Source organism: Capra hircus, chromosome 10, assembly GCF_001704415.2.
Source record: "Capra hircus breed San Clemente chromosome 10, ASM170441v1, whole genome shotgun sequence".
Classification (NCBI taxonomy): domain Eukaryota; kingdom Metazoa; phylum Chordata; class Mammalia; order Artiodactyla; family Bovidae; genus Capra; species Capra hircus.
In genome coordinates, this window is record NC_030817.1 from 20,448,751 (window position 1) to 20,474,034 (window position 25,284).

Consider the following 25,284-nt stretch of genomic DNA (forward strand, 5'->3'; position numbering starts at 1 on the left):
CCTGTGGCCACTGCTGAGTTTTCCTAATTTGCTGGCATATTGAGTGCAGCGATTTCACAGCATCATCTTTCAGGATTTGAAATAGCTCAATTGGAATTCCATCACCTCCACTAGCTTTGTTTGTAGTGACGCTTCCTAAGGCCCACTTGACTTCACATTCCAGAATGTCTGGCTCTAGGTGAGTGATCACACCATCGTGATTATCTTGGTCGTGAAGATCTTTTTTGTATAGTTCTTCTGTGTATTCTTTCACCTTATCTAAAATGAATATTTAGCATACTGTTCTACATCAAAACAAACTTTGAGGAATGAGCATTTCTTACATGTGAAAATCTGAAATAAAAACCACCAACCATGTACAATAATAATATACATGTATTTTTCCCAGTTACTAAAATTGTGTTACCCCCTAAAATGTTCATTATACAATATGATGAACTGTGTAAAATTCAATTTGAGGTGATCTTAAAAAGTTAAAACTTACAACAGAATTTCTAAGTTTTTCAGGCAGTGGATCTTTTACTTCAGACAAAGGGTCTTCTGGATTTTTCTCTTCTGTTTTTGGAAAAATCTTGGATTGCACCAAAGAGCTTTATGTTAAAAAAAGAGAGAGAGAAAATCATAACCTATAAACTAGTATTTCAAATGACAAATAAACCTTATAACAGAAAACGAAGTGATCCAAGTATATCTACTCATCGTGTGTATGCACACTTAGTCGCTCAGTCGTCGCGTCTGACTCTGAGACCCCATGGGCTACCCCTGCCAGACCCCCCTGTCCATGGGGATTCTCCAGGCAAGAATACTGGAGTGCGCTGCCATGCCCTCCTCCAGGGCATCTTCCCAACCCAGGGACTGAACCCAGGTCTCCCACATTGCAGGTGGATTCTTTAATGTCTGAGCCACCAGGAAAGCCCATATTTACTAATTAACAAATGAGAGAGTTTAAGATGCCATAAATAAGCACACAATAAGAATATTATAATAAAAATACAGTGTAACATCTTAGAGGACAAAAAGCTAAAAGCTAACAAATACTCAGCCTTGGTGATTACAATGACCCAAAGTTAATATATTTTGAAACCAAATATAGATAAGTCAACAGTGTTTTGACAGTGCAGTGGAAAAACAGATCTTGGAAGTTAATTTAAAAGAAATGCCAATTTATTTAAATTTCTCTAATTCAATAACAAGTGATCACTTACAGAAGCACAGATGGATCACTGCTTTGCCGGCTGAGATGATAGGATACTGCCACTAATAAGCCACAAAAAATGGAGAAAAGCACTGGAATATGCTGGCCATCCCAAGAATCCTGTTGGAAAAAGAAAAGTATGACAGAACAATATGCTTCTAATTCACAATCTATCATATAATCCTTTTACGTCAGTATTTTGGAGAAAGATAACAGAATTAAACAAAACCTTTTCAGTAATGTTACCAATTGCATTTTATTCCATATAGACTTACTACTTTCTGACGAACAAGAATCTAACTGCTAAATGATCATCAGGTTGCTTTTGGTACTAAAGCTCTATTATACACTAGGAATGGCGCATTTGTTTCTGATACATGCTGCTATCAATTTCTGTCATATTTTAAGTGGTATTAAGTTTATAGCCGAAAAATTGATGCTTTTGAACTGTGGTGTTGGAGAAGACTCTTGAGAGTCCCTTAGACTGCAAGGAAATCCAACCAGTCCATCATAAGGAGATCAGCCCTGGGATTTCTTTGGAAAGAATGATGCTAAAGCTGAAACTCCAGTACTTTGGCCACCTGATGCGAAGAGTTGACTCATTCGAAAAGACTCTCATGCTGGGAGGGATTGGTGGCAGGAGGAGAAGGGGACGACAGAGGATGAGATGGCTGGATGGCATCACTGACTCGATGGATGTGAGTCTGAGTGAACTCTGGGAGTTGGTGATGGACAGGGAGGCCTGGCGTGCTGCGATTCATGGGGTCGCAAAGAGTCGGACACGACTGAGCGACTGAACTAAACTGAAGTTTATAGTAAATCATGTCCTATTTTTTAAAAAACAGAATAACTTGTTGTAGCAAACTTTTGATTATATATAATAATGGTGCAGGAAAAGGCAACACATGATATAATACTTAAGGCAAAACAAACTGCTGACATTTGGTACACTGCTTTCTGGATGCCTTTGTTCATATGCCATTATATTCCCCAGAGCACTAGGCATTCAGTGCTTCTTGAGTGAACAGCTGTATATTCCCAGAAATAAGTAATACAAAGCTCGCTTCTGAGGTCACCAGACACGTGGGCATGCCATGTCTGCTTTGCTCACTGCAGAATCTCTGGAGTCTGCTAACACGGTTCCTGGTGCAGAGTAGACACCACTGATGAAAGGAACGGCTAACAGTTCCTAAGCATGGCCTGTGAGGTGAGCACCTTCGTCTCTGGGGATTCAAGCGGGGAGAATGGTGGAGTAGGTAATCAAACGGAGGTTCATTACACAACCTGCTCCCCTCCCCCATTTAATGATAAAGTGTTGGAAATTGTTCCACATCACAACAGAGACCGTCTCTTTAATGGCTACATATAAATCTAATCATCATCATCATCATCATATTACGTATATCATACTCTGTATCAAGCTTCTTTCTCAGATCTTTGTAAGTATTTATAAATTCTTAGAATCATCCTTGGAGATATGTACTGTTACTCTCTAATTTATACATGAGGAAACTAAGATAGAGATGGTTTAAGTATGTCCAGTTAACAGGTGGAACCAAAAACTGAACTTCCTTATATGTTTGCATTTGCTGAGCATAAAATTAAACAGTACGTGAAGAGTTTCAGAATGAAAGAGAGAGAAATACATAAGGCAACAAAATAGAGGAGAAAATGAAATGTATGTAAGAACAGCATTAGCATCAGGTGTATGAGGGAAGACAAGGAAGACTGTCTAATAGAAATGTGGGGAGAGAGGGAAAACAAAGTTAAGCCTACAGCTTCCATAATGTGCAGTCCATGGCTAATGCCTAAAACTTGACAAATTTTAAGAAGTATAAATTAGTTACTTAGAGATACAGAGGCAAACACCAAAAGAATCAGCTCAAAGAACTAAAAGTGATAACTCTGAGGAAGGAAAAAGGGGTACAAAACCTACAATAAAAGTGACTGGGAACGAACCAGAGGGAACCTTCTGATGCTGAGAAACTATTTTATATCTCACTAGGGGTGTATATCACACAGGTACATGATTTGTCAAAACCTGTCAAACTGTGTACTTAAGATTCACTGTGTATAAATTCTGCCTCAAAACAAGTATTATTTAACAAACGCTTCACAATACTTTTTATTTCTCTCAGACAGAAGAAAAGCATCCTTAAATTGGTCTCAAAATGACTTATTTTATTTACATTAATAATTCTGAATCATGAAATACGATGATTAAAAGATTAAGAGCTGAATTTGTTCTACACGCTGTACTGGGTCTAAATGCTTTTACTTCAGTAAACAATGGCCCACGTTCTAGCAATCTCTTTAAAAATATCTAAAGATGTGGGAAGTATGTATGTAACAGTAAGTAATAAAGTTGTCTTAGAGGAAAACTGTTAACTTTTAATGAGGTTTAAAGTTTAAGGGAAAAAATGTAAACAAAAAAATCAGAAGCCAGATGTATTCAGTTCAGTCGCTCAGTCGTGTTCGACTCTTTGAGACCCCATGAACCACAGTACTCCAGGCCTCCCTGTCCATCACCAACTCCTGGAGTTTACCAAAATGCATGTCCATTGAGTCGGTGATGCCATCCAACCATCTCATCCTCTGTCGTCCCCTTCTCCTCCTGCGATCAATCTTTCCCAGTGTCAGGGTCTTTTCAAAAGTCAGCACTTCGCATCAGGTGGCCAAAGTATTGGAGTTTCAGATTCAACATCAGTCCTTCCAATGAACACTCAGGACTGATCTCCTTTAGGATGGACTGGTTGGATCTCCTTGCAGTCCAAGGGACTCTCAAGAGTCTTCTCCAAAACCACAGTTCAAAAGCATCATCCTTCATCACTCAGCTTTCTTTATAATCCAACTCTCACATCCATACATGACCACTGGAAAAACCACAGCTTTGACTAGACGGACCTTTGTTGGCAAAGTAGTATCTCTGCTTTTTAATATGCTGTCTAGGTTGGTCGTAACTTTTCTTCCAAGGAGTAGGCATCTTTTAATTTCATGGCTGCAATCACCATCTGCAGTGATTTTGGAGCCCAAAAAAATAAAGTCAGCTACTGTTTTCACTATTTCCCCACTTATTTGCCATGAAGTGACGCGACCAGATGTCATGATCTTAGTCATGATCTTAGTTTTCTGATCTCAGTTGAGTTTTAAGACAACTTTTTCACTCTCCTCTTTCATTTTCATCAAGAGGCTATTTAGTTCTTCACTTTCTGCCATAAGGGTGGTGTCATCTGCATATATGAGGTTACTGGTATTTCTCTTGGCAATCTTGATTCCAGCTTGTGCTTCATCTAGCTCAGCATTTTTCATGATGTACTCTGCATATAAGTTAAATAAGCAGGGTGACAATATACAGCCTTGGCTCATAGGTTAAATCGTCTGCCTCTAATACAGGAGACCTGGGTTCGATCCCTGGGTCGGAAAGATCCCCTGGAGAAGGAAATGGCAGCCCACTCCAGTATTCTTGCCTGGAGAATCCCATGGACGGAGGAGCCTGGTGGGCTACAGTCCATGGGGTCACAAAGAGTTGGACACGACTGAGCGACTTGATTAACTTATAAGGAAAATATACCCCTTTTCCTATTTGGAACCAGTCTGTTGTTCCATGTCCAGTTCTAACTGCTGCTTCCTGACCTGCATACAGGTTTCTCAAGAGGCAGATGAGGTGGTCTGGTATTCCCATTTCTTTCAGAATTTTCCACAGTTTATTGTGAGGAGCGAAAAAGTTGGCTTAAAGCTCAACATTCAGAAAATGAAGATCATGGCTTCTGGTCCCATCACTTCATGGGAAATAGACGGGGGAAACAGTGTCAGACTTTATTTTTGGGGGCTCCAAAATCACTGCAGATGGTGACTGCAGCCATGAAATTAAAAGACGCTTACTCCTTGGAAGAAAAGTTATGACCAACCTAGATAACATTTCAAAAGCAGAGACATTACTTTGCCGACTAAGGTCCATCTAGTCAAGGCTACGGTTTTTCCTGTGGTCATATATGGATGTGAGAGTTGGACTGTGAAGAAGACTGAGCGCTGAAGAATTGATGCTTTTGAACTATGGTGTTGGAGAAGACTTTGAGAGTCCCTTGGACTGCAAGGAGATCCAACCAGTCCATTCTGAAGGAGATCAACCCTGGGATTTCTTTGGAAGGAATGATGCTAAAGCTGAAGCTCCAGTACTTTGGCCACCTCATGCGAAGAGTTGACTCATTCGAAAAGACTATCATGCTGGGAGGGATTGGGGGCAGGAGGAGAAGGGGACGACAGAGGATGAGATGGCTGGATGGCATCACGGACTCAATGGACGTGAGTCTGAGTGAACTCCAGGAGTTGGTGATGGACAGGGAGGCCTGGCATGCTGCGATTCATGGGGTCGCAAAAAGTCGGACACGACTGAGTGACTGAACTGAACTGATTGTGATCCATACAGTCAAAGGCTTTGGCATAGTCAATAAGGCAGAAATAGATGTTTTTCTGGAGCTCTCTTGCTTTTTTGATAATCCAGTGGATATTGACAATTTGATCTCTGGTTCCTCTGCTTTTTCTAAAACCAGCTTGAACATCTGGAAGTTCACGGTTCATTAGGTTGGTGCAAAAGTAATTATGGTTTTGCATTGTTGAACTTTGCTGTCTGATATTGGGATACATTCTTAAATACATTCTTAAATTACATTATACATTACTTTTATGTGCATTTCTTACTTATGTTTTTTGCTAATGACTTATTACCTGCTGTTTACATTTACTTTAGAAATGGTGCTAGATAAAAGGTAAATTTGAGCAATTTTAAAATTTGAGTTCTAAATGGGTTGTGAAGCAGCAGAGACCACTTGCAACAACAACGCATTTGGTCCAAGAACTGGTAACCAATGTACAGTGTGCAGTGGTGGTTCAAGAAGTTTTGCAAAGGAGACGAGAGCTTTGAAGATGAGGCGCGTTAATGGTCGGCCATCGGAATTTGACAACAACCAATTGAGAGGATCATTGAAACTGATCCTCTTAAAAATACACGAGAAGTTACTGAAGAACTTCAACATCAACCATTCTATGGTTGTTCAGCATTTGAAGCAAACTGGAAAGATGAAAAAGCTGGGTAAGTGGGTGCCTCATGAGCCGACTGAAAATTTTTTAAAAAGTTACTGTTTTGAAGTGTCATATTCTTATTCTATGCAACAGCAAAACACTTCTTGATTGGATTAGGATGCGTGAAGAAAAGTAGATTTTATACGACAACCAGTGATGACTAGCTCAGTGGCTAGATCAAGAAGAAACTCCAAAGCACTTTCCAAAGCCAAACTTGCATCAAAAAGGTCATGGGCACTATGTAACTGTTTGGTGGTCTGCTGCCCATCTGATCCACTAGAGCTTTCTGAATTCTGGTGAAACCACTCCATCTGAGAAGTATGCTCAGCAAATTGATAAGAAGCACTGAAAACTGCAATGCCAGCAGCCCACACTGTTCAACAGAATAGGCCCGATTCTTCTCCATGACAACGCCTGACTGCACTACCAAACCTCAAAAGTTGAACGAATTGGGCTACAGAGTTTTGCCTCATGTGCCACATTCAACTGACCTCTCACAGACTACCACTTCCTCCAGCATCTCCACAACTTTTTGCAAGGAAATCACTTCCACAAACAGCATGAGGCAGAAAATGCTTTCCACAAGTTCATCAAATCCGGAAGCATGGGTTTTTATGCTACAGGAATAAACAAACTTATTTCTCATTGGCAAAAATGGGTTGATTGTCATGGATCCTATCCTGATTAATAAACATGTGGTCAAGTCTATTTATAATGATTTAAAATTCATGGTCCAAAACCACAATTACTTTTGTATCAATCTAATAAATGTCTGTATTAGTGAATAGATTTAAAAAATTGAACCATTCCTAAAGATATGCAATAAAGTTCCTCAATGAATCTAACTGTCCAAAAGTAACTTCTATGATCAATTTCTTGTGTATTCTTCCATAAATGCTCTATGTATATATAAGTTATCAGGTGTGTTTTTAAATAAAGGCACAAAGGGAACATTTATTTTTTGGCATATTGTTTTCCTTTGTATTAACACATACACACACACACACACACACACACAGAGGAATATTATTCAACCTAAATAAAAGGAAATCTTGTTAATTGCAACAACATGGATGAAACTGGAGGGCAATATACTAAGGGAAATAAGCCACAGAGATTCACAAATACTGCATCTTACCATTTATATGCGGAATCATAAAAAGGGGAAAAAAAATTAACTCATAGAAACAGAGAATAGAAAAGTGCTTGCCAGGGACTGGGAGGTAGGGGAAACAGGGAAAGGTTGGTGAAAGAGTTATAAAACAGAATTTAGGTAAGGTGTGGTCAAAATGGATAAAGAGGGTCAAAAGGAACAAACTTCCAGTTTTAAGATAAATAAGTACTAAAAGGTAGTAAGTACAGAGTTAATGATACTGCATTGCGTATGTGAAAGTCGCTAAGAGGACAGGATCTTAAAGGTTCTCTCCATAAGGAAAAATATTTGTAATTATCTATACTGGCTTCCCCAGTGGCTCAGACAGTAAAGAATCTGCCTGCAACGCAGGAGACCCAGGTTCAATCCCTGCGTCGGGAAGATCCCCTGGAGAAGGAAATGGCAACCCACTCCAGTATTCTTGCCTGGAGAATCCCATGGACAGAGGAGCTTGATGGGCTACAGTCCATGCAATTGCAAAGAGTCGGACATGACTGAGCAACTAATACATGGAGATAGATATTAATTAGATTTATTGTGGTCTCATTTTGCAATATACATAAATATTGAAACTAATGTTATCTGTCAATTATACCTTAATAAAAAATTAAAAGATGAATAAGGTCTGAGAAGCTAATAAGTAACACAGTGATAGTTGCTAACACTGTATTGTAGAACTGAAATTTGCTAAGAGAGTAAACTTAAACATTCTTACCAATGGAAAAAAAACTAAATATGTGAGGTGATAAATGTGTTAACTTAATGGGGGGAGTTCTTTCACAATTTAAATGTATATCAAATCATCATCACGTACACTTTAAATATCTTAATTTTTATTTATCAACTACATGTCAATACAGCTTGGAAAAAAAGAAAAATAATATGTCTTGGAAATCTCACATTTGCACAGAGAAATCTATTTTTATTCATTTTCATGATTGTATGGTATTCCATTGTGGGGCTATACCATAATTAATTTAACTAGCCACAAATGACAAATATTGGGTCATTTACATCTTTTGCTGTTATAAACACTGCTATGATAATATCTTTGTATATAATCTTTACTCATTTACATAACCAAATCTGCACATTTTTTATTCTATGACAATGGGGAACATCTAAAACTAAAATAGTCTGGTATAAAATGCCATGGCCAAGAAAGAAGGAAAAAAATATATCTCCCTGCCTGTCTTAGGACACAAGGTACTAGCTGGCAGCTTTACAATTGCTGCTCTTCTGCTACATAATTACAGTTAAACTGGCTTTTGGAAAATTAGAAAACTTACTGCACTGTTAACTTCTATGGCTGCAATTTCCAAATAATGACCCATTTTCCAAAACATATTCTCCAAACACAGATCTGAGACCTTTATACCAGGATGGTTTAGATGGTGTACCTGGGAGAGCTTGAATTTGGATCTCATTCATTACCTCTAGCTCTTTCCTGGGCCATCATCAAACATCTCCCTCTCTGCTCAATTTCCTACCTCCCCTTTTAAATGCAATCAAGCCTCAGATCTTTCTTAGAAAACAAAACCCAGGAAACAATCGTCTCATGTACACAGGCTTCTCAACAATATTCTACAAAGTAGAAAATGTTTCCTTAATATCAATTCAAACGTAAATTTCTATTAATTCTAGCTAGTTTCCTCAGCCAAAATACCAAAAAAAAAGCTATTTTGCTCGTCACCATTATCCTATTAACTGCCAAATTAAATAAAAATTTTTTCACGTTCTACTGCCTCTTAAGTTTCCTTTGTTGGATTTTGTTTCATTCACGGCTTAATATTCACTGCTTAAATACTGGCATTTCCCAGGGTTCTATCTGTGTCCATTTTCTCCTGCCAACCCAGGGTTGCAATCTTTTTCTTATACTTTAATTTGCTGATGAATTCTAAATCTTTCCATCATTACCACAAATAACTACCCGCTATGTACCCCTGGATACCCCCATTAATGCCAACAAATAAAAGTGTCTAAATGTAAACAATCCCCTTCCACAGGAAACTCAGATACTTCCACTCATGTGCATTAGTATCAGCATGTAATCAGCTGTTCAAACCAGCACCCGCCCAGGAGTCCTCCCAGACCCTACTTGGGCTTTTTTCTTTTAACCACCGAGTTCCCAAGTATCTTCACTGAGCCCAGCTTTCATGAAGGCCGTTATCATTTTAAGGTGGCAGCACAAGTGACTCCCTGCTTCTGATCCTACCTGCTTATATTTCACACTGGGGACCAAGTAATCTTTCTAAAATGCAACACTGATCATTTCCTTGCCTTACCTCAAATTATTCTGATGGTCTTCCATCTCCACCCAATACGTTCAGGACAAAAGATATTTCAAAATCCAGTCGTTGCTTACCTTTCCAGCCTTACTGTAGGCCATCTTTCCTCATGTACCCAAATTTCCAGCAATTCCAAATTATTTGCTGTTTCCTGTACACAACACACTTTCTTTACAACTCGATGGTTCTTCACCCCGTGTTTCAACTAGCTAATTCCTACTGTCCTTCAAATTTTGGTAAAAAACCACTCCCTTGGAAAATCTTCTCTAATCCCTTTAGGTTGAAGAGGATAATATCTTAGTTCATATACCTGTCATACTCTGTTTTCACAGCCTTCATCCCCTCTATTCACCCTCAGTTAAGAGCATCAGTTAACTTGTTAACCACAGTTAACATACTGGCAACTTAAAAGCAGAAAATGGTACTTAGCACAGAACTAGGCACACAGTAAGCACAGTAAATGCTACTGAGTACATGAATCAAGGAAGGATTCTATGAGCCCCTTCTCACAACCCTTTCAACCCTATTATTCTCTGTTTATCTTGTGTTAATCATTAAAAAGAATATTAAGAATTGTTTATGAGAAACCTAAAATTTTTACTTATAATTTGGAGACAATTACTTAAAAATGGAGCTAATAGGGCTCATCGAATTCTTCTAAACCATAATGACATTAAATTTCAGTGCATTAATTTTTACAAGACTGAATCTTAAATTGCAGTACTTGAACTTGTTCTCTAAGTTTGAAAAAAATCTTGATATGAAGAGTAGTTACACATATTCTTAAGTAAAAATCTAAAATTAATTTTATATTCTGTTATCACCATGCCCCACCTCTATCCTAGACCAGCTTAGTTTTTAAGAATCTGCTTCTAATATTAACCTATTATTACTGCACAGAATTTTCTTTTAATAATAATTAACTATAAAATTGCTCTCAAATTCAGGCTAAATGAAAATAAGAATAATGCTCAACATATGAAAACCATGGAAATTAACACTGAAGACATACCAGGAAAAAAGTAAGTCAATTTAAAACAATCTTCATATATCAATAGAAAAGCAGCCTTAATGACAAAACATACTACATGTAATGCTCACCTTTAAGGCCCCATAACATAATCCATACAGTAAGGCTACTGCCACGATACTACAGACGAAACTGTAAAGTGCTGCAAGCAGGCTTGTGGTGGCTAGACAGGAAAGAGAGACAGAAATCAACACTCACAAGCATGTAAGCGGACGGAAGAAACTTACATAAAAGTCACTGAAAAGTATTTAAAATGGCATGATACTGAGTATAATTAAGTATCTACTTGCTTACTTTATAAAAATTGGGTTTCTTTATCCTGTCCTTTCAAAAATTTTGAAATGATAAAGGTTTACTACAGGCAATTTCTGATACAAGGTAAAATATATTCACCTTGGAAGTAATAAAGTAATAAAAATCTTTAAAATTTTATTCTATTTTACTACTGTATTTATCTACAGTAGAAAAAATTACACCTATATTGTACTTCAAGAATGTACCTTATTATTTATAAAAGTTTGGGAAAATATAAAGTTCAAAGAGCCTCAAAAGAAACTAGAAATGTATTTTCACTAAAAGATGTTAGTCTGTCTATGTAAACACAACTTCTGCTACCCACAGAAGTAAATTTATATTCCTGTAATCAGTTAATTAATTCTCACAAAAAGTATAGATCTGACTAATTACTAACAACAAAAAAACAGATCCAATGGGATTACTAATAGGGAAGAAAGGATGGCTAAGATAACAGACTTCAACAGTAATTTTATATGGTGACCTTAAAAAAAAACTACAAGAAAAATTTTTCTTTAGGAGATATTAAAAAGCTTATACCTCGTACAAGTTTATAAATTATGACGATGCCCACTATTATAAATTATCTACACTAAGCCTTCTCCATAGATTAATATAGCACCTATAATAGCCCCCTAAATACTGAAACTGCTTTATAACCATTAAGCTGTTCTGAACACCAAGTGTTCTTAATTTATGCTCCTTCAAAATTTCAAAACATTAAAAGTGCTCTAGATACACAGCAACATAGAAAAAGCTTTGTTTCTATTTCAAATTTAAACTATAATATCAACACTTTATCAGTAGAGATAATCTCAATGCTGTACTTGGGAGAGAAGGACAGCAAAATGTGATGAACAAAGGTCAGTAATTTCTTTCCCTTTCATACTTTTTTTCCTAGCTGTACACTCATCTCTCAGTAAAATGTTGGATGGTTGAACTAAATAAGGGTATATTTTAACCTCAGTTAACCACAGACCAAAGCGTTATTTTCAATTTCTGCAGAACATTATTCCAGAGTAATTTTGGTATGGTCTTACTTGTTTTGAATATAAAATGTACATACAACAGGGGAATACATTTCTAATGGTATCAATTCATATCCATATGAATTGGATAAAAGCAGAGACATTTCTAAAAATCTTCTTTAGTAAAATGTAAAAGCATTCTGGTTTAGGTGTCCCACTTTTGCTTTATTGACTATGCCAAAGCCTTTGACTGTGTGGATCACAACAAACTGTGGAAAATTCTTCAAGAGATGGAAATACCAGACCGCCTGACCTGCCTCCTGAGAAGTCCATATGCGGGTTAAGCACCAACATTTAGAATGAAACATGGACCAACAGACTGGTTCCAATTCAGGAAAGAAGTACTCAAGGCTGTACACTGTCCCCCTAATTATTTAACTTATATGCAGAGTACATCATCAGAAATGCTGAACTGGAGGAAGCACAAGCTAGAATCAAGATTGCTGGGAAAAAAATCAATAACCTCAGATATGCAGATGACACCACCCTTACGGCATAAAGTAAAGAAGAACTAAAGAGCCTCTTGATGAAAGTGAAAGAGGAGAGTGAAAAAGTTGGCTTAAAACTCAAACTTTCTGAAAATTAAGATCATGGCATCTGGTCCCATCACTTCATGGGAAATAGATGGGGAAACAGTGGAAATAGTAGCAGACTTTATTTTGGGGGGCTCCAAAATCACTGCAGATGGTGATTGCAGTCATGAAATTAAACGACGCTTGCTCCTTGGAACAAAAGTTATGACCAACCTAGAGAGCATATTAAAAACCGGAGACATTACTTTGCCAACAAAAGTCCGTCTAATCAAAGCTATGGTTCTTCCATTAGTCATGTACAGATGTGAGAGTTGGACTATAAAGAAAGCTGAGCACTGAAGAATTGATGCTTCTGAACTGTGGTGTTGGAGAAGACTCTTGAGAGTCCCTTGGACGGCAAGGAGATCCAACCAGTCCATCCTAAAGGAGATCAGTCCTGAATATTCATTGGAAGGACTGATGCTGAAGCTGAAACTCCAATACTTTGGCCGCCTGATACAAAATGACTTGTTGGAAAAGACCCTGATGCTGGGAAAGATTGAAAGCAGGAGGAGAAGGAGACAACAGAGGATGAGATGGTTGGATGGCATCATCGACTCGATGGACATGATGAGTGTGAGTAAACTCTGGGAATTGGTGATGGATAGGGAGACCTGGCATGCTGTAGTCCATGGGGTCGCAAAGAGTTGGACATGACTGAGCGACTGAACTGAACTGATTCTAAAAATGAAACAAAGCTCTGAAACTAAATATAGAATATCAAATGCATACACTAGTTCAAAATGTAAATATAATGCCACATATCAGAGCTCAAACTATTTGATCTTTTGTAAATATTTCATAAGTCTATAAAGTTCCATGTAACTCACTGTAACTTTAACTTTAAGGTAACAGTATTTTAACACTTGTTACAAATCATCTCCATTATTCCTGGATCTTTCACTAAAGTAGCAAACTTGACTATTTTTTTCCTATCTACAAACTAATTCCTGTTCAATCTTTTAATTATTAAATAGTGCCTTTTCTTTCTAATTTCAATTCTAAAGTAAAAACTGAAAAAGCAACTTAATGGTCAGTTTATTGTTTAATGATCTGTAAAAGTAATACTTTAAACTTAATTTTTATAAGGAAGTACTCACCATTACCACCAAAGATATGAATATCCAATTGTTCACAAAGGTACATTACAAATGTATTCACCTGAGGCAGGAGACCAATGAAAAATACTATTGGGAAACAGAGTGTAAACACTACAGAAAGAAAGAAAAGCAAGTTAAAAATAGTATGTCACACCCATCCCCAAATTAACACAGATTACTAAGCAAGTTTCTTGCAATTGCTTGAAACTACTAAGCAAATTTCTTAAAGTTACCATTTTAAATATTTCTCTACATAACTGCCTGAGTATTAAATAATCTTTCCAACTATGAACAATTTAGTGTTTCACATAATAGGAACCTGAGATGAAGATCCAAGGGAAATCTCTCATTCCATCAGCTCTATTTGCTCATCATCAGTTTTTTCATTCCTAATGCCCTATAGTTTTTTCGTTCCCTACTGAGAGGATGGCAATAAATAGCAAAATAAGTCCACTAAAACTACTTTTAAAAGATCAGTGAATGGTTTGTATACAAATAATGTTAAGACCTACAATACCTTAAGATGACTCACCTATAACTAAATCCCTGGCTGATATAAGCACCAGAGGATTGGTGAAAGTTATTCCATATAATTTGAACTTGGTTGTCGTGAGGTTTCTGCTACCATAATCCAAGAGCCAAATAAGACCACAGCACAAACAGAAATAAACTGGTCTACTGTAGGCAATGATACGATTATGACCCTGAAAATGACATTAAGAAGTCAGGTTAGTTAATTTGAAGAGTCACAACTAGCTACTGAGATCTTTGATGGCTTATATCCTGAAGATTCAAAATGTTTCCATGTGAAGTCAGGTTTCTGACTGTGGCAGAAGGGAATTACAAATATGGAAAGGAGGAAGAACAGAATAAACCTTAGGATATCAATTGAAATTAAGTATCACTATGAACTTATTATTTTTAATAATGCAGACAGATGAAGAATAAATGTGTGAGTATATGTGTATACATATATTTTTCTAGTTTTATCCACTGAGAGGACCTAGAAGCAATGATATTCTAGTAATAAAGATTACTAGCAAACCGATCTTAGTTTATAGATAACAATACTCACTAAAAGGATCCAAGGATCCACAGAGAAAAAGTTGGTTCAAGGCTAAGATGGGGAAAGTATAAGATGAGCCTGGAACAAATTACTGTGCTCCAAATGGAGAAAACACTTTTAAAATGATAAAGGTATGTCAAAAGGACAAAGAAGGCAGCTGATGGGTTCTCAATGGTCAAAACAGGGACAATTTGAACATCAAAAGTAATGATAGTAACATTATGGTCCATTTAATAAAGTAAGAGTCCATGAAACCACAACAATACAAGAAAAGGGAAAGTTCTTACTTACAAAAAGAAGTCAACTAATAAATATAGCAGGGAACATGGACCTTAAAAAATCACTGTTTGGTCACCAAGAAATAATAACTGATTCAGCCAAGAAACATCAACAGATATTAAAAACAAGTCGGTGGAGATGTGCAGAGCAACAGGACATATACACAATCTCAAGTGTCTCCTATATAGTTATTGACTACAAGAGAAAAATGGTAAGATTAGACTATTGGTTCTCAAGGGGCGGGGGCGGGCAGGGGGTCAGGGGAGACTTCACCCTCCAGGGGACATCTTGTAAAGTCTGCAGACACTGTGGTTGTCTAGAGTGAGTATGCTATTGGCATCTAGTGGGTAGAAGTCAGAGATAATGCTAAACATCTTACAATGCATAGGACAGAGCCTCCCCACCCCCAACTTTCAACAAACAATTATCCAGCCCTGAATGTTAACACTGCGGAGTTTGAAAAACACTGCAGATACTACCCTTAGACGAAAGATCAGTTATCACCAGTAAAAGCGTAAATCAGTTATTATGTGCTTCCTTATATGATACACTGAGAACACATTGCTTTTGTACTATTTCTACCAAAAAAGCACAGCCTGTATCTAATAAGAAATATCAGACAAAGTCCAATTGAAGGTCGTGTATAAAATAACTAGCCTGTATCCATTAAAAACGTCAATACTGTGTCAAATACTGAGAAACTGCTCTAGATTAAAGGAGACTACAAAGAACAAATGCACAATCACGGAGTTTCTTCTGCCAATGAGAAAATACTACCACAAATCTTAATTCAATCTGACATATGACCAAAAAAATGGTTTCTGAGGAATGTCAAGGAATCACAAGTTGTAGGTATATCAGAGTGACTTACATGTCTAGGAGAAGAAGAATCTGGTTGAACACTCTAAAAAAGAAACAGAAAGATAGATTATATTATTGAAGACCTGAGAATTTTACATTAACTTCCAAAATACGTGAAATAATTTTAAGTGAATATTGCATAGCTAAGTCATGACCTGTAGGTCATTAATTCTGCTGAAGCATCAACAGAAGATGAAACACCAGCTCCACTCAAATCTTTCCTAACGCTTAACCTTATTACGTTTCTGAAATGGCATATAACAGCTGATAGATCCATCTTACTGCTTGGCACATTACAACATCTAAGTACAATTAAGGCAGAATGCTTTCTTATGGCAACATCACTCCACTCAGGAAATGCATAAACTATGAGTGAGCTTCGGAGAAGGCGATGGCACCCCACTCCAGTACTCTTGCCTGGAAAATCCCATGGACGGAGGAGCCTGGTAGGCTGCAATCCATGGGGTCACGAAGAGTTGGACACGACTGAGCAACTTCACTTTCACTTTTCACTTTCATGCATCGGAGAAGGAAATGGCAACCTACTCCAGTGTTCTTGCCTGGAGAATCCCAGGGACTGGGGAGCCCGGTGGGCTGCCGTCTATGGGGTTGCACAGAGTCGGACACGACTGAAGCGACCTAGCAGCAGCAGCAGCAGCATTGGAAAAGGAAATGGCAACCCACTCCAGTGTTCTTGCCTGGAGAATCCCAGGGATGGGAGAGCCTGGTGGGCTGCCGTCTATGGGGTCGCACAGAGTCAGACACGACTGAAGCGACTTAGCAGCAGCAGCAGCAGCAGCATGAGTGAGCTTATAAAAAGGATTCCAGTTATGCCCCAAACTCAAGCTTACTAAACAATTCAATGGCAGCTGTATCAAGTATACATTTTATATGATGCATTTTCACATCAAACTCAAATAAGTTATATCCTTCTAAGAGACCATCAATTTTCCATAAAAATGTTCAAAAGGTATTATGCAGTTACCTCCCAAATGATGACTTTTCTCCCGAGTTGGGATTTTCAATAGCATACCAAAGAATTTCACTAGGATAGTCTATTGCCATCCTGTAATTCAACACTGGACTAAGATCACAGAGTTTGGCACATAGCCCTTGTCTGGTCTCTTTAAACTCAACTTGAATGTTTATCCTCCTAAAGCTCTGTTCCTGCCTTTCTTATTTCTGTTTATGATATTACTATTCTTGTAGTCAAGCTGATTTTAAAAATCTGAAATACTTAAAAAAATCTCACTTATCTTTTGCCTTTTCCACATCTAACCATATTAAGCAGTGGACAAAATTAACAGGGTTAGAAACACTGAGTCCAGGGAATGAATTCAAATGGTTTAAGGCAATAAAGGGATGGTTTAATGGGAACTGAAACAAAAAGGACAAAGTCCAGAAATTTTAACACAGAATCACCAAATTTAATCAGAGAGACTTTAGCTAATGTTATTAATTAAAGGTCAAGAAGGAAGGAGCAGAGGCTCTAAGATTTGGGTTCGTATATTACTACCAAATCCTAGAGGAGGAAATGGCAATCCACTCTAGTATTCTTGCCTGCAGAATCCCATGGACAGAGGAGCCTGGTGGGTGACAGTCCATGGGGTCGCAAAGAGTCAGACACAACTGAGTACACACACGTACAGACTAGGATCAAAAGCAAAAGAACTGGGAAAGGAAAACATCAGAAGACGACGGTGCACCCTTTTCAGAATACGCCCAGCTTCCTCTTAGATATACAGGACTAACACTTATGAGAAAGGTGAAGACTGAAATAAAAATTCTGGACATGATTTATATGGAAGTATATAAGAGTGGCAATAAAAGAGGATGACTTCATTGGCAAGAAGTGCAAACGGGAAAGAGGGCCAAATAAAACCCTAGCAAATTCTCGTAAATTAAGAAGTGGTCAAAAGAACAAAGGGGCATCAACAAAGAAAAACAAAGTTACTTGAAAAGTAGGATGATCACGAGGGTAGTATAAGATCACAGATCAACAAGAAGGAAAACGGAGCAGCACTCACAGAGAACAAAGACTAAGACCACAGGTTTGGCAACTAGAGATTATCAGCGCACAAAGACTGTAATCTCAGAACTGCGACGAGGAAAAAGTATGGATGGGTCTTGAAGAAACAGAGCAGTTGACACAGGTGGCTTACTCTAGAGGTCTATAAATGGAGAGAGAAGAAAGCAAGGGTAGCTGATGGTGTAAACAGAACTAAACAAATAGTTCTCAGGATGGGATAGGGTTCTGCATGTTAGTGTGTACCAGGCAAATAAACAGAGCTGGCTAAGAAAGGGAAGAAAACAATTTGTGTTACCCGTGCACAGCGAGGTTGCATGGAGGGTAAAAATTTTGGTATTTAATGATCCCATTTATGGAAAGCTTAAAATTGGTATTTCAGAGCCACTCTTTGAACAAAAGCAAAGGGATGTCAATCATGTGCTCTTGGTGTCGTCAAAGAATAAATATGCTAGTTTTGACATTATTTTATCTACCAACGATGGATTTTAACAAATTTCACCTACATAATAGAAGACTTAAAATATGAGATTAGGAGGGTTAATGTTGATGAATTAAAAAGAAATTAATTTCAAGAACTCAAATTCTTGGAAATTCCCTGGCAGTTCAGTGGTTAGGACTTGGTAATTTCACTGCTGGGGTCTGGGTTAAATTCCTAGTCAGGGAACTAAGATTCCACAAACCATGTTCAGTTCAGTTCAATCGCTCAGTCGTCTCCAACTCTGCGACCCCAGGAGGCGATGCCAAAAAAAAAAAACACAAAAAAAAACCACCTTTCTTTTAATAAGTGCCCAAATATTTAATACAAAAAAAAAGTTTAGGAAGTTTAATTCACATATCATTTTTTTTAAGTTTATATGTCCCTTTTGTTCCTTACCCAATCTAATGTAAACATCCAAGGAAAATAAATCTAAAAGTTATATTCTTAATGTAATTCAATGAATGATACAAAACCTTTTGCCTTTTAACATAGCGACTATGCCAAAGTCTGAAGAGAAGAGAGATGCTGGTACCTTAAGCAGTGAGTACTGACAGCTGGCTATCACCAGGCAGAACTGGAAGACCCAGATATCTCTGAAGAAGCCTTGTATAAGAAGAATGGATCCCAAGAAAGCCACAAGAATAGCCAAGATGACAGCTAACACATTTTCCAGGATCTCACGATTTCTGTAGACAGAAAAAAATTATCAGTAAGTACATGATCAATACAAGAAATGAATCAGAGTGAGAAAGGGGAAGACATCCATATGAAGTTCATACTGTATTTGCTACGATGTTTTTTTTTTTCCTTTGTCCTAGGTTTGAAGAAGGCTTTGGCTCATACTGAAAAAGTATGCCCGGTTGAGATAGAAAGCTAGCACACATTCTTTAAAAATTTTTTATTTACTTTTAATTGGAGGATAACTGCTTTATAATATTATATTAGTTTCTGTCATATATCAGCGTGAATCAGCCATAGGTCCTCAGCCAAAGGTCCTCTTCCTCGTAAGCCTCCCTCCCACCTCCCACCCCATCTCATCCCTCTAGGTTGTCACAGAGCACCGGATTTGAGCTCCCTGCGTCACACAGAATTTCCACTGGTCATCTAACTGTGCACACGGTAATGCATGTTTCAATGCTGCTCTCTCAACTCGCCCCACCCTCTCCACCCAAAGGTCCACAAGTCGGTTCTCTCTTTCTGGCCTTCACTGCTGCTCTGCAAATAGGTTCATCAGCACCATCTCTCTAGATTTCATCAATACGCACTAGTTTACGACATTTGTCTTTTTCTGACTTACTTCATTCTCGATAATAGGCTCTAGGTTTGGCCACCTCATTAGAACTGAGTCAAACATGTTTCTTCTTATGACTAATATTCTATTGTCTATATGTACCACAACTTCTTTATCCATTCATCTGTTGATGGACATCTAGGCTGCTTCCAGTATAGTTCAGTCACTCAGTCGTGTCTGATGCTTTGTGACACCACGGACTTACAGCACGTCAGGCCTCCCTGACCATCACCAACTCCTGGAGACTCATGTCTCCAGACTAATGTCCATTGAGTTGGTGATGCGATCCAGTCATCTCATCTTCTGTCGTCCCCTTCTCCTCCCGCCTTCAATCTTTCCCAGCATCAGGATCTTTTCAAATGAGTCAGCTCTTTGTATCAGGTGGCCAAAGTATTGGAGTTTCAGCTTCAGCATCAGTACTTCCAATGAATATTCAGGACTATTCTCCTTTAGGAGGGACTGGTTGGATCTCCTTGCCATCCAAGGGACTCTCAAGAGTCTTCTCCAACACCACAGTTCAAAAGCATCAATCATCAGTGCTCAGCTTTCTTTATAGTCCAACTCTCACATCCATACATGACTACTGGAAAAATCACAGCTTCGACTAGACAGACCCTTGTTGGCAAAGTAATGTCTCTGCTTTTTATTACGCTGTCTAGGTTGGTCATAACTTTTGTTCCAAGGAGCAAGCATCTTTTAATTTCATGGCTGCAGTCACCATCTGCAGTGATTTTGGAGCCCCACAAAATTAAATCTGTCACTGTTGCCCATGAAGTGATGGGACGAGATGCCATGATCTTAGTTTTCTGAATGTTGAGCTTTAAGCCAACTTTTCACTCTCCTCTTTCACTTTCACCAAAAAGCTCTTTAGTTCTTCTTCACTTTCTGCCATAAGTGCGGTGTCATCTGCGTATCTGAGGTTATTGATATTTCTCCCAGCAATCCTGATTCCAGCTTGTGCTTCATTCAGCCCAGTGTTTCTCATGATGTACTCTGCATATAAGTTAAATAAGCAGGGGGACACTATACTGCTTTGGCATACTCCTTCCCAGATTTGGAACCAGTCTGTTTTTCCATGTTAAGTTCTAACTGTTGTTTCCTGACCTGCATACAGATTTCTCAGGGGGCAGGTCAGGTGATCTGGTATTCCCATCTCTTTCAGAATTTTCCACAGTTTGTTGTGATCCACAAAGTCAAAGGCTTTGGCATAGTCAATAAAGCAGAAATAGATGTTTTTCTGGAACTCTCTCGCTTTCTTGATGATCCAATGGATGCTGGCAATTTGATCTCTGTTTCCTCTGCCTTTTCTAAATCCAGTTTGAACATCTGGAGGTTGATGGTTCACGTACTGTTGAAGCCTGGCTTGGGGAATTTTGAGCATGACTTTACTAGTGTGTGAGATGACTGCAATTGTGCGGGAGTTTGAGCATTCTTTGGCATTGCCTTTCTTTGGGACTGGAATGAAAACTGACCTTTTCCAGTCCTGTGGCCACTGCTGAGTTTTCCAAATTTGATGGCATATTAAGTGCAGCACGTTCAGTATTATCTTTTAGGGTTTGAGATAGTTCAACTGGAATTCCATCACCTCCACGAGCTTTGTTCATAGTGATGCTTCCTAAGGGCCACTTGACTTCACATTCCAGGATGTCTGGTTCTAGGTTGGTAATCACACCATCATGACTATCTGGGTCATGAAGATCTTTTTTGTACAGTTCTCCTGTGTATTCTTGCCACCTCTGCTTTATATCATCTGCTTCTATTAGGTCCATACCACTTCTATCCTTTATTGTACCCGTCTCTGCATGAAATGTTCCCTTGGTATCTCTAATTTTCTTGAAGAGATCTCTAGTCTTTCCCATTCTATTGTTTTGCTCTATTTCTGTAGGCTTTCTTATCTCTCCTTGCTATTCTTTGAAACTCTGCATTCAAATGTGTTTATCTTTCCTTTTCTCCTTTGCCTTTCACTTTTCTTCTATTCACAGCTATTTGTAAGACCTCCTCAGACAACCATTTGAATTTTTGCACAGCTTTCCCTTGGGGATGGTTTTGATCCCTGCCTCCTGTACAATGTCACGGACCTCCGTCCATAGTTCTTCAGGCACTCTGTCTATCAGATCTAATCCCTTGAATCCATTTGTCACTTCCACTATATGATCGTATGTGATTTGATTTAGGTCATAACTGAATGGTCCAGTGGTTTTCCCTACTTGGAGAAGCGAATGGCAAACCACTTCAGTATTCCCGCTTTTCATACTGTTCCCCCCTGAACAGTATGAAAAGGCAAAAAGATAGAAGAGTAAGAAAAGGTTGCTTTCATGTACTAGCTATTGTAACCAGTGCTGTGATGGACACTGGGGTACATGTGTCTTTTTCAATTATGGTTTTCTCAGGGTATAGGCCCAGTAGTGGGATTGCTGGGTCATACAGTAGTTTTATTCCTAGTTTTTTAAGGAATCTGCATACTCTTCTCCATAGTGGTGGTATCAATTTGCATTCCCACCAACAGTAGCACACATTCTTATGTGCAAATAAAGCATGCTACAAAGGACTGTGAAGTTCTAATACATAATATAGTTTTAATTTCTATGTTATAACTTTACTCTTAACATCTGCTTTTCTGTCAAATTTGTTGCCAAATAACTAACCAACTTGGATGGCAAATAAAGGAAATATACAACGAAATAAGTTTGAAAAATATTCAAAGGAGTTTCTAGAAAATTAAAAAGTTACTCTATCAGTTTCTGAGACAGTTCTATATTTTACTAAACTGACCCTGTAAAAGAAGCAGTGTGAAATCCAAGATACTACATACAGCAATTAAAATGATTTCTGTAGATAATGCCAAAAAAATAACTATTTGTCTCATTACTTCTTAGGCAAATGCTACTCACAAAATATAAAATATGTGCTGCTGCTAACTTGTTTCAGTCGTGCCCGACTCTTAGCGACCCCATGGACTGCAGCCTACCAGGCTCCTCCGTCCATGGGATTTTCTACGCAAGAGTACTAAAAGTCTTGATTTTAAAGAACATTTATTGACACGGGAACATGCTCAGTACATCGCTATACAAAAAAAGCAGGACATAGAACTGTAGGAAGATGTAAGTTCTATTAAGAAAATACACCATGTATCGATATAATGGTTCTCTCTGGGTGGAAGGATTGTGGCTGGCCTCTACCTTAAAGTCTTTCTATGTATTTCATAAAAAATTGCATTTATAATCATAAAAATGTTTTCATTTGTTTTTATTAAGTCAACGCCCTATTTATAATGATCTATTGACCTAAAAAATAAAATTCACAAACATCTCTGTACCATTTCACTTGATAGTTCTCCCAGATGAAAATAAGTTCAACAGTATTTTCAAAACAATAAACGGAACACTGGCATCTCTTTATTTGTTCTTATGTGGCAGGTGTGGAATTCCAGACTTGCCGAGCCCAGTGATTCTTGTCAGCCCTGCTACGCTACATTCTGCCACATCATTGGTCTCTGAACATGTGTTCTCCTTTCAGCTTTTTTTAGCTTTTAATTTTGATGAATCCAATTTATCCATCCATTTTTTCATTGATCCTGTTTTTTATGTCACATCTGAGCAATTTTGCCCAAAGTCACAAATCTTTTCTATGTTTTGCTTTTTTCTGAATTTTATATTTTAGACTTTACACTGAGGTTTATGATCCATTTTGAGTTAATTTTTACAATATGATGCAAGGTAATTCTTTTTTTTTTTTTTTTTTTTTTTGCATAGAGAAGTCCAGTGGGCCAGCACCACTTGTTGAAAAGCCTATTTTTATGATTTGGGATATTATTTTGATACTCTCTAGACCTGAATAGTTTTCTTTATGGGAAGGTGTTTAACTATAATGCCCATTTATTTGATAGGTATTGTATTTCTTAAGTATTATATTTCTTTCAGAGTGAAATTTGATAACTTCTATTATTCAAGAAATTTATCTTATTTACATACAACCACTCATAATATTTTATTATCCATTTATTACTTGTAGAATCTATCATGACATCCTAGCTCACATGCCCTCATCTGTAACATTTTTGGCCCTGGTCATCCTGGCTAGAGTGCATTAATTTAACTGAGGTTTTGGTTTCCTTGACTTTTCTGTCTTCTGAGTTCTCCTCAGTGACTTCCACTTTGTTCTTTACAATTTTCTAGCTTCTGAATACGTAGGTTTGACGTGTTCTTCTTTTTTAAACTTTCCTAAAGGGAAGGTGAAGGTACTGAATTGACTTTTCTTCTCATTCGTGCTATAAATTCTTCCAAGTAATGTGTTAACAACATCACAAAAATTCTGGTAAGCTGTGTTTAATTTTTATTCTGTTTAAAAATATTTTCTAATTTACCTCTTGATTTCTCCTTTGATTTGTGAGTTATTCGGAGGTATTTTGGTTTCAAGTATTTAGGAATTTTCCAAGGTTCTTTTGTTACTGATTTATAATTAACTCAACTATGGTCAGAGAATATACTACATAGAACTTGCATCCTTCTACATTTGATCCTTATACTATGGCCTAGAATATGAATTTATCTTGATAAAAGTTCAAGTATGTATGTAAAATAACATATATTTTGTTGTTATGAGTGAAGTGTTTCCTAAATGCCCATCAGCTTAGGTTAGTTGACAGTTCAGTTCAATCACTCAGTCGTGTCCGATTCTTTGTGACCCCATGAATCGCAGTACGCCAGGCCTCCCTGTCCATCACCAACTCCCGGAGTTCACTCAGACTCATGTCCATCGAGTCAGTGATGCCATCCAGCCATCTCATCCTTGGCCATCCCCTTCTCCTCCTGCCCCCAATCCCTCCCAGCATCAGCATCTTTTCCAATGAGTCAAGTCTTCACATGAGGTGGCCAAAGTACTGGAGTTTCAGCTTTAGCATCATTCCTTCCAAAGAAATCCCAGGGCTGATCTCCTTCAGAATGGACTGGTTGGATCTCCTTGCAGTCCAAGGGACTCTCAAGAGTCTTCTCCAACACCACAGTTCAGAAGCATCAATTCTTCGGCATTCAGCTTTCTTCACAGTCCAACTCTCATATCCATACATGACCACTGGAAAAACCATAGCCTTGACTAGACGGACCTTTGTTGGCAAAGTCATGTCTCTGCTTTTGAATATGCTATCTAGGTTGGTCATAACTTTCCTTCCAAGGAGTAAGCGTCTTTTCATTTCATGGCTGCAGTCACCATCTGCAGTGATATTGCAAAATCTGCAAAAAAATAAAGTCTGACACTGTTTTCACTGTTTCCCCATCTATTTCCCATGAAGTGATGGGACCAGATGCCATCTTCGTTTTCTGAATGTTGAGCTTTAAGCCAACTTTTTCACTCTCCTCTTTCACTGTTATCAAGAGGTTTTTTAGTTCCTCTTCACTTTCTGCCATAAGGATGGTGTCATCTGCATATCTGAGGTTATTGATATTTGAGGCTGGTTGACAGTATTGTTCAAATTTACTATATCATTATTGATTTTCTACACTTGTTCTATCAATTACTGAGAGAGGTATATAAGCTTAGACGGTA

At 37.9% G+C, this 25,284-nt stretch overlaps 1 protein-coding gene across 5 annotated transcripts in view; it reads right to left on the bottom strand.

Moving 5' to 3' along the window:
- The window catches only part of PCNX1 (pecanex homolog 1 (Drosophila)), a 181,163-nt gene that overhangs the window by 59,047 nt on the left and 96,832 nt on the right, over positions 1-25,284 (bottom strand). For all 5 annotated transcript variants that reach the window (XM_018054011.1, XM_018054014.1, XM_018054012.1 and 2 more), the window contains 7 exons: positions 18,985-19,138; positions 15,956-15,988; positions 14,272-14,443; positions 13,740-13,850; positions 10,817-10,908; positions 1,206-1,315; positions 485-590 (listed from right to left, as the gene is read on the bottom strand). In XM_018054011.1, coding sequence (XP_017909500.1) covers positions 485-590; positions 1,206-1,315; positions 10,817-10,908; positions 13,740-13,850; positions 14,272-14,443; positions 15,956-15,988; positions 18,985-19,138 — 778 coding nt within the window. The remainder of the gene's footprint in view (positions 1-484; positions 591-1,205; positions 1,316-10,816; positions 10,909-13,739; positions 13,851-14,271; positions 14,444-15,955; positions 15,989-18,984; positions 19,139-25,284) is intronic.